This window comes from Desmodus rotundus, chromosome Y (genome assembly GCF_022682495.2).
Source record: "Desmodus rotundus isolate HL8 chromosome Y, HLdesRot8A.1, whole genome shotgun sequence".
NCBI lineage: Eukaryota > Metazoa > Chordata > Mammalia > Chiroptera > Phyllostomidae > Desmodus > Desmodus rotundus.
Genome location: NC_092332.1, coordinates 5,936,649 through 5,946,935, shown reverse-complemented (window position 1 = coordinate 5,946,935; position 10,287 = coordinate 5,936,649). Strand labels below are relative to the sequence as shown.

The 10,287-nt window shown below is 48.0% G+C and overlaps 1 protein-coding gene across 1 annotated transcript; it reads right to left on the bottom strand.

The window, feature by feature from the left end:
- Positions 1-1,128: 1,128 nt before the first annotated feature.
- LOC139440615 (histone-lysine N-methyltransferase PRDM9-like) lies at positions 1,129-9,053 on the bottom strand. Its single transcript, XM_071220442.1, has 9 exons — positions 8,900-9,053; positions 8,395-8,496; positions 7,902-8,173; positions 7,414-7,481; positions 6,141-6,334; positions 4,144-4,607; positions 3,765-3,975; positions 1,454-1,486; positions 1,129-1,271 (listed from the first exon to the last, which is right to left on the bottom strand). The coding sequence occupies exons 1-9, from the start codon at positions 9,051-9,053 to the stop codon at positions 1,129-1,131; spliced, it is 1,641 nt and encodes a 546-aa protein (XP_071076543.1).
- Between the last annotated feature and the right edge of the window lie 1,234 nt (positions 9,054-10,287).

Sequence of the window (10,287 nt, the reverse complement as noted above, 5' to 3'; positions counted from 1 at the left end):
GTGACTACCCAAGTGTTTGTTTGAGATCATTGAAGATGCTGTGATGTACTGGTGTAAGCAAACAGTGAAGACACAGAGAAACTACGGCTGTTGAGCACTTTACAGATGCTGGTGCACTCCAGAAGTTTGAGAGGTTTCCAGACGCTGGAATAGACCAGGCAAGTGAGAACACTGCAGGTGTTGTAATAGTCCAGGTCTGTGAAAACCCAGAAGATGCTGGGAATTTATTAGGGGTCCTGGACTGTGGTCACAAGTTGTCCTTGAAAATCAGTTGACGACCCCCTCAGATTTCCTTTCAACTCCTGTGTTGCAGTAAAGCTTAGGGTGTGCAGACAAGGGCATTTCCCAAGGGCCAAGTACATTGTTAGCCAGAGGACTAATGGGCTCTGGCTAACCTGAAGCTTCTCCTCCTCAAGGTGACCCAAGATCATTCTAAATGCTTGGTCCTGGAAGGACCAGCGGTGCTACTTTCAGTGACTCCTGAGAAAGAGTAGGATACCTGATACATTGCTGGCCTGACGTGGCTCTACAGCACGTCTCCATTTCTCACAAGGTCAAATACCGGTATGAGGACTGTCAGGTGATTTGCCTGTGCACCCCTTGGCTACATGGCAGCCCGGTCCTACATATATGTCAGTGGAGTCTTCCCACCAGTATGCCTGGAAGGCTCCCTGTCCTTTATGAACATCCACAGTGAGCTACACTGATCTTTGACAACTTGTGTGTTCCTCTTCTGAAGACTCCTCAGTAGACGTCTGTGCATGTGAGCTGTATTTTTTTGTGGTTGTGATGATCAGGCTGTAGGGCCTGGCAGGTCTGGGTGGGCTGATAAGCCTTGCGCAGTGACTCGTGCTGTGTGTTAATCTCCTTGGTGCCTGCGGAAAGTGTGGCCATACGTGTTTAACTAGACATTGTGGGGCAAGAGCAATGTTATGAAAAAGGCCATAACCCCAAAGAGAATAAGCCCCAACAGGTTCACAAGAAAGATGCCAAGTGATTGCTCTCATTGGCTGGTGTGTGTCCTGATTTCCTGGAGTCTGCTTCCATTGGCTGGTGTCTGGGCCCACGAGCCGGGACAAATGTACACTGAGTACACCACACAGTGACATCTCCCCTCTCTTGTTGGTTTCAACCAGAGAGTACACTGATGGTGACCAGGTGTTGATGAACATCTTGTTGTGCCGAGGCACCAGTGATGTGAGCCGTGGTCACATTGTAGGTGTTCTCATCGCTGGCTGTGTCCATTGCTGTGACTTGAATCCTGGTGGTACCTGAAGACGTGGAGGGGACAGGAATAGATGTCAACAAGCAGCATGGCAATGCAAATTAGCAGGGAAATCTGAAATGCAACATGTTCCCTTTTCCTATGGATGTTAGCACTACATATGAAGTGACATGAGCAGCAAAATCAATCCAAGAATTGTAACAATATCAACGTTATTTGTTTACTCACCTAGAAACAGGGCTTCTTCTGACACGGCTGTAGCTGTGGGGACACAGTCCCTCATGAACATGAAACTGCCAGGGGCATGAGAGAAGGGGATGTGGCCATCGGACGTCTCACATCTCTGCCTCTCCATATGCTCCCAGGCTTTCTGTCCTTCTTTCCCTAACAACGTCAGGGGCGTCCTGCCTGGTACTGTCCTTGTGTCAGAAGCTGGGGCTGAGCACATAAGCCAGGGAAGAGAGCTGGGTGGGGGCAGTGCTTCCTGGTGCCTCAAACCAAGACTCAAGCCAGCTGGTGTCACAGGGATAGGCGAGTGTCCTCAGCTGCCTGTCACAAGACAAAAGACTTGGAATCCCGCATGTATCAGGCTCACTGATTCCATGGAGCATCCTTCTTCCACCTGAGGAATATGGGTCCAGCTGCTGACAGGTGTGTGATAGGGGAACGTAAACACCCAGCTCCATGCACTAGGTTATTTGAACCACGCCAACTATGCAAGCAAGGCTGAAACACAAGAGCCTGATTATGATTCAGTTAGGGATCCCAACACAACTTTCACAACACAGGTCAGCCGTGCTGTGAAGGTGGGTCTGCACAAGGGCAGGAGTGACAGGAGGAGGGTTTGGGGAACATCTTGGGGGCTGGCAGCCAAGCTAGGAATGTGTTTTGTGGAAGTAGGGAGAGGGAACACATTTCTACACATCTTGAATCACTCGGCTGGTTAGGAGAGTTTCAGGGCCAGTAGTGATGGAAGGGGTGGTTTACGCAGCCTATTGTATTTCAGTTCTGGCCCCTCTGCCAGCGTTATACCAGGACTCTGCCCTTCTGCCATGGCCCATGCCGAAGGCACAGTACTATGAAAATTTGGGGGTTCTCTCATGGGGACTGCCCAGGGAAGGAAAGAAACTCAAGACACACAGCTTTCTTTAGAAATAGAAGGGGGAAAAGAGAGAGCAACAGTGGGTACCGCTTATGGAAATCTATGTTGTTTATATAGACACCCTTCACAAGCCTGGCCCCAGGGGAGGAACACAAAGGCCATCCTTCCCTCTCATGGAATTTGGGACAGTTCGGACAGAGGCTGTCCCCAGGCTCATTTCTCAGCCAGGGCTGGGCAAGGGGATTTTCCACAGGTTTTACTTACTACAATGTGCCTGTATCTTGTGAACAATAGGGGGCTGCCCAGGTTCAGTGGCACAGTGTGGTGACCTGCAGAGAGAGAAGTCTGCAAACTCATGCACCCTGCTCAGGGCAGCCGAATCTATGTGGAGAAACCAGTGATGTCTGCTCAATGACTGAATTTGGACCCAGCCCTCTCCCCCATCCATATCTTCCCTTTTCCAGCATTGAAGGCCAGGAAGCCTTGACCACTGAAAGCATTATAACCAGAGGCTTGTGACAGCTTCTGCCTCAATTTGAAGTGTCAAGGCAAAAGGCTGCTGTTGCCCTTGCCACGGCACCAAATAGAGAACTGGCACAGAATGGTTGAGAATCTTGCTTTGGCTCACACAGTTGGAGGGGGCATTTCTGACACTCAGACATGGTAAGGACTGAAGCACAGTGTGGATGCTGTGAATCACGATTTGCAGACACTGAAGGCAAGCAAGGAATGAAGCAGATCAGGTGCCCAGAGGCGGCCTGGCTGACGTCGAGGCACATGCGCGCGCACACACACACACACACACACACACACACACACACATCCCTCCCTGCCCTTCACCCCTGAGTCTCAGAGTTCTGAAGACACCAGGACAGGATGCAGGAGAAGCCAAGGGAAGCGTGGGGTGTGCCCAATAAGGAGCAAAAGCCCCAATACCCGGGACCCTAGGGAAGTCCCTTTCCCGGTGAGTCTGCCTCCATTCCCTTTCCCTGGGCAGTACCTAACTAGATTGACTCCACCCTCAGGCCTTTGCAGGAGTTCAGTAGCAGTGGCTGACCATATGGGTTCTCTGTGGTCCTCCTGGAACTCTATATCTTCAGTGATAGGGAGAATGAGGTATCTGGGCTTCCAGTTAGTGTTGCAACAGAATTTATTAGAACACAGGATGGAAAAACCAGGAGTACATTGGTGTTGACATTCCCACAGTGACTGCAGAACTGTTTGTCTGTCACATCTCTTTTCATGGGTGCAGAGGGTTTCTTTAACAAGTGCCTTGTCTACTGATGACACTCTTGGGGAGAGTAAGGGGCCAAGTCACTTCAGCTGAACTCTGCTCAGAGCTGCGGTATGAAGTGTGTGGGCTACATTTGTATTATGGCACGTGAGGGACTACTCAATGCTAATCACGTATCGACCTCTATGAAAAATTGGGGCTACTTCTTGTAGAGTGTCTCTTCTGGTGTCTCATGAGATATGACTTCTGTGCAAAGCCTCGCCCACAGTCCCTACAAGTGTAGGGCTTCTCCACAGTGTGCGTCTTCTGGTGTAAGGTGAGACCTGACTTCGACGAGAAACAGTGCCTACACTGCATGCAAACATAGGGTTTTGACCCTGAGTGGGTCCTCTTGTGTTGCACCAGAACTGATTTCTCTGTGTATCCCATCCCACAGTCTTTGCAAACATAGGTTTCTTCCCTTGAATGAGTCCTCTGGAGGGTCATGACATCTGACATTCCTGCAAAGCCCTGTCCCCACTCCCTGCAAGCATTGGCCCTGTCCCCTGAGTGTGTATTCTGGTGTCTCTTCCACTGTGACCCATCACTGAAGCCTTGCCCACATCCTCCATACTTGCTAGTTACACTTCTAGGCACTCCTCCTCCCACAAATAATATTCCTGAATCCTCTTGATGCACTTTCTGCAGTATGTTCGGCTCTTCCTCCACGATTCTCCCACCCTCACTAGAGCTCCCCTTGGGTCCAGTGGGTGTTGTCAACAAGGCTCCTGAACGTCCCCCCTGTCTGATCCTTTTAAGCAAAGATTGGGCCCCCTTTTTGACCTCTTGACCTTCATCCTTGTCATTCCAGCTCTGCGTATCAGCATCTTGCTTCTGCTGACTGTGATCCCCTGAGCTGGGTTCCACTGATTGGAGGTGTTCTCTTGCAGATGTTCCCGGGCCAATCAGAGAGGGGTGACGGCGTTTCACATGTTGGCAGAGCAATTTCTTACTGGAGAAGGTCCGAGGGCAGGATGAACAGGGGTGCATCTCTGGTTTTGGTTGTACTGAAAGAGAAATTTGTGGTCAGCGCACATGCTGACAAGCCTGCCAGCATCACACACTTGTCTCCTGGACAGAAGGACAGCCCTACGAATCTATCTCATTGTGCTGACAATGAATGCAGCCTCTGTGTCCCACAAAGGATTCCTTCACAGTCTATTTTCCTTTTCATTCCCATGCACTGCCTCATCTTCAGGTATGCACAAAGCCCACATTAATTGTCTTTTCTACAAAGTTCCCAGACCAGGGACTTTCTAGCACCATCAGAGTCCGCTTGACAACCTCTATGGATGGAACTGCAGTGACCTTTCCCATATATATGTATTTTCTAGGTAGTGTTAAAGAGAGTAACTGGAGGCCCCAAGAGGAAGGGGCCTCCATTTTCTCTTTTCCAACATCATAAAAGAAAATTATGTCCTCCCGCAAACCTCTCACCAAGTGTCCACCCCTGATTTCATTCCCTGTGAGGCCAGTGCAAAAAAATAGTTATACTGATTTCTAAATATTCCTCCAAACATGCTTCTGACCCTGCTGACTCCCATACAGCTCCAACTGAACAGCCATACTCTGCCCCTTTGGAATGACGTAATCTCTGAGGGGGTCCACCACTGATATTTATTTTCCAAAAATTAGCGACACAGAATCTTAAAACAGAGATACCCCACTCTGCACTGGAAGACTGCACGATTGTCTCATCTCACTCAGAAAAATCCCTAGTGGCTGAGGTTATAGCATAGGCACTGCATTTTCCAGCTGCTAGGCATCCATCTGACTACCGTTCCTACTCTCTGTGTCCAGACTGAGACCTGAGTGGCCTCAGCCAGCTCGGTGCCCCACCTCACATCTTTCCTGCACTAACCGGCCCCACTGTTGCAATCCTTCGCCCACAGGTATCATGGTAAGTGTTATCTCCCGAGAGAGCCCTTTCCTGGCCATCTGCCACACCGCACCGCCCCCCAGCCGCCCGCACTCATAATGATATCTAGGCACTTGTCCTGCATTTGTTTTCTCCAAGCACTAATCTCTGTGTAATATTAGGCACATGCAAGCACGTGTACCCAGTTATCCGTCCTTCATCTGACAGCAGCTCAAGAGCCCTCCAGCACCTGTTTGGCTGTTATTAGCAATTCAACGCACAACTAAGTAAAATGATGATTCAGTGCATACAGATATACACATTTCATTTAGATAGACAAAGGACATTAAAAAGAAACAGCAAAATATGTTCAGAAAAATTTCTTTGTTGTCAAAGCTGGTTCTAACCTTCTGCACAGGGCAAATAAGCCCTTCAGTGCTATAGGCATTGGCATATTTGTGCGTGCATCGTTTTAAAAATTGGAAGAAAATTACATATATAAATATTGTCCCTAAGGATGAAAGGTATATGGGCTGAACCCTTGATTGATGAAGCGTCTCACTGGAAAACTTACTCACTTTACAGAGGATTTCACTCTACTTCAGTATTGGTCCATGACAATTTCTAAGGACAGACCTCTATTTTTTTTTTTCCACTTTGAAGAAACACAGTGGTGCCCCACTTGTCCCAGGTGGAAGCTCTCTCTTCCACTTACCGACTCCGTTGATGCCCAGCTGCTGGGCATACTCGTCCCCATACCAGACCAGCAGCTCACAGCCTGGCCTGATGACCTGGCAGGTTCGGTAGAATATCTGCCTGTGATATTGAAAGGCCACCAGGTTCTGCTCTTCATCATGCCGGGCACAGTTCACATACCTGGGATTGAGGCAGATGAAGGGAAAGAAACCATAGCAGTGACCTGTCACAACCACGTGTGTCTCAACCTCATTGACACTTCAGGTCCTCAGGCTTCCCACTGAGACACAACACTCCCGGGTAACCTTCTGTTCAGTGCCTGAGCCTCTGTCAGAACGTCAGTTAGAATGCCTGTCTCCAAGACCTGCTTACAGTGCCCCTCCTCCCTGGTACCATTTTCCAAAGTCCAACTGCAGACTTAAGCTCCAGCCTGACTGGCCATGAAGTCCAGTGAGCTCTGCCTTCTCTAAACGCTAATCAAATTTTCTTTCACACCACAGAACGTGGAGCTTGATCTAGGCTCTGCTTCCACATTAGCTCACAACATTCGATTCCCAGCACAAGTTCATCTTCTCTTGACAGGCCTTTCTCCAATCTCCCCCACACCGTACCTGGGGTACTTTTCACTTGTCCCCACCAGGTTCCCATAGCAACTTGGATCTCTCTGTGTCTTAGTGAAAGAACACAGAATAATAACGGTCTACACTCTCTTCCCACAGTTAAAAGGGAGCCTCTGAGGAGAGAGGCCCATGAGCGTTCCTCCGCAGGCCTCAGAACACAGTTCTAGTTAGAACAAATGCTGGGATGCATTGGCACTGGGCACTCCTCAAAAATTTGGAACACTACACTTAAGTGTTTCTAAAAGCAATTGCTTCTTGCCTGTCTGCAATGAGTCCTCCATGACAATACAAGTTGTGTAATATGTTCAAACAATGAACTCATGTGTGTAACCTGGAACACAGTCAGTGTCAATAGAAGTGCAGTCCAGTGTCCCTGGGGATTCGTGGTTCCTGCAGGTTTTCCCTAGGGTCCAAACTTTGTCTGGCATAGGGATTTATAGTTTCAGGACATGCGCTTTTTTTTTTTTTTTTACCTCCTTGTCTCTAAATACCTCTTGATTTGAAAGAGTACTGTGTAGAGAACAAAGAGGAACAGACGATTGGGGAAGAAAACTGAGGGAGGCATGATGACAGGGAAAGAAACATGGGCGGGTGGGGGATGAGAGTCCTCACTGGCACCCGGATACCTAAAGACCTTACCTCATCCAGTTGGAACAGGATTTGTCCTCTCCATCCACGTACTCACAGCAATTACTTCCTTTGGTGATCTGTAGGGTAGAAAAAGAAGTTAAAGATCTTTTTGTTTTTATCCTTTGGTGGGGAGGTAATGGTTCAAAGAGTTGTTTTACTCTACTGACACTAAGGCTCTTTCAGCCCGCCTGGGGATTCACCTGCCTCCTGTGACCACAAGATATTTTTCTTGCTTGTCATCTACACATCCAAGTCGGTCTGTCCAAGGAGGGCAGGAGCCCCAAAAGGGAGAAGCCTCTCCTTTGTGTCTGCACATCTTTGACCCTACTTCTGCTCTGACCCTTAAACAGGAGCCCCATGCTCATGCAAAATCCACCCAGTACACAGTGCTAGCCATATTATCCTCAGCCATGTGTAGCATGGGAGGCGAGGACCCACCAAGCCACAGAAGGGATGTGGGAAGCCAGAGAACAGGGTAAGAGGAAAACACTTCTCACCACCCAGGCGTATCCACTCCTGGATGCCTCTTCATCTTGTGTGACCTGGCCCTCAAAAGGGCCAAAGCAGAGACCCACCGGCAGATCAGATGCCTCATTCCACACTCCAAGCCCAGCGTGAGGGATGCCTGATGGTCCAATTCTCAAGCCAGGGGGCAGAGTGAGAGCTGAGCGATTGGGATGCCCCTTGTCCACTGCAGTGTCTTTTATAAATGTAGGGGGCCCATGCACAGGACAGCTGTCAATGAAGAAGTGCTGACACTTCTCACAATCTGCAGGTGAGAGGAGCAGGGATCAGGAAAGGTATAGGGCATGTCCTTGCCCATGAAGAGCTTCAGAGACAGCCCAGGAACTCACATCACAGAACCTCCATTCTCTACTCTGGGTGGAAGGGAATTCTCCACTGGGGGAAGGGAATGATTTATGGAACAAAAGACTACGTGAAATCACTATACCAAGACATGCCATGCTATTGTGTGAGAGGGTCACTTACAGAGGTAGTCATCATCCTGGGGCTCGCTGACCTCTTCGTACACATGGCCCCTTCCTTCTCGTAGGCCATACCTCTTCGTGTCAGTATCGTTTGTCCTCCGCTCTAAGTTGGAGAAGAGCAGGTGAGCAGGGTTGGTGGCATCTGTAGTGTTAGTCTCCCTGTGAACTAAAAACGCACAGTGTCCTCCCATCAAAATTTCCTCCTTCCTTCCTCATCGTCACAAATGCATTTATTGGACAATTGCATGTGTCCATTGTTTTGGATTTAACTTAATGCCTTCAAACAAGATATGAGCTATGTATTCTTAGTTTCACTTTACACATTAGCATTCAGGGGCTCAGAGAATTTAAAAGGTTTGGCCAGAGCTCCTGTGCCAACTTCAGTCTCAGCTCCATCCAGCATAAATCCAGGCCAATCTGTAGTGCACTCCACACAATGAGGCTATACTTATCAGCTGTTCTAGAGGACTTAGAGGAACTGTAGTGCCCAAATTACTTGCTCTTACCCAATTCTTTTCTGGAGTGCTCTGCAGAGATACTTGCTTCTCCAGGAGGGGTCACTGGTTTCTGGCCCTGCTCTGAGTCACATTTGGTCAGCAAAATTATTCTTCCGGACAATTTCTTGAACTTAGATTCATTACTAAACGGTGTCCTGGGCATTGCCTTTAATGTAAGAGTCACATACCAAAAGATCACATGCACTTATTTAATTCTTACCACATATTTTCCCATGTATGGCTTTAACTGCTACTTCAACAAGTCTTGGAAATGCCTGAGGAGGATGAATATTACAGGGAGGAAAGAGGGCCCATATGCATACCGAATTCAACTAGAACCCATGTCTTAAGGAAGTTTTCTTTTAAACTTCTCTATCCTAGTGAGAGTGAGGGATATGGGACAACGAGATATGGGACAACTCCTGGCAGAGTTGGCGGAGACACACGTAGACAATAAAGGAAATGATGCCCATTCACTAATCTTTATAACTAGGGAAGAATACTTGTACTTGGATTAGTTGGACCCCAAGGTTCTATTTGAATAGAGTTGTACCACTGGTAATGAGTTGTCTTCAGTTTCATGATCTATAACATGCTAATTCATAGTTTTGTGGTGACCATGACATATACAGTTGACCACTGACATGCTTTGTGAGCACCTAAGACCTCACAGTCTGAATGTGAGATTATGGCCGTGCTATCAAGTTACCCCTCAGCTGACTTCATATTTCACACCTCAGGATAAATTATCTTCAGTGTTCATTGACCCAATCTAGTTTAAACTGTAATTGTGAAATCATCCATGCAGCAACTTTTCAGGGGGCCCTCAGGGCCATGAGACTTTCCAGATGAATCAGGTATGGACCGGCCTCTCAAAGAGCTCACAATGCAGAGGCCAGGCAGGCTTAACAAATGACTCCAAAGAGGAAAATGACTGGCCTAATTAGCACTCAGAGAAAGAAGCTGTTACTTCCTCCTACATGGATGCACATTGGAAGTCAGTTGTAGACGGATGAGTTTCCGTCGAGTAGTGTGTAAATCTGTATGAAGTCTACTGAGTTACTTGCAATCCTTAAGTCATTGAATTACTTGTTTTTCTATCATGGAACGTGATGCTGCCCAGGGATGGCAGCTGCTTTCCTTGCGTGGGACACTGTGATGCTGGGGAGCCTATATCCTCCATCATCTAGGACCACCCGCTGTACAAATAGCCTGTACATCAATAGTCTGCCCTCAGTCAGAGAAGAAAGAAAAGTTCTTTTCAGTAGAAGAAAAGAACTGTGGTTGAAATCGTCAATCTGATGAAAGATATAGTGGTATATGGATATGATGGTGTAAACATTGTAAAACTGTGACAGTCTTAATGAGTTTTGAAGCACTTTAGAGGAGGTATGGGT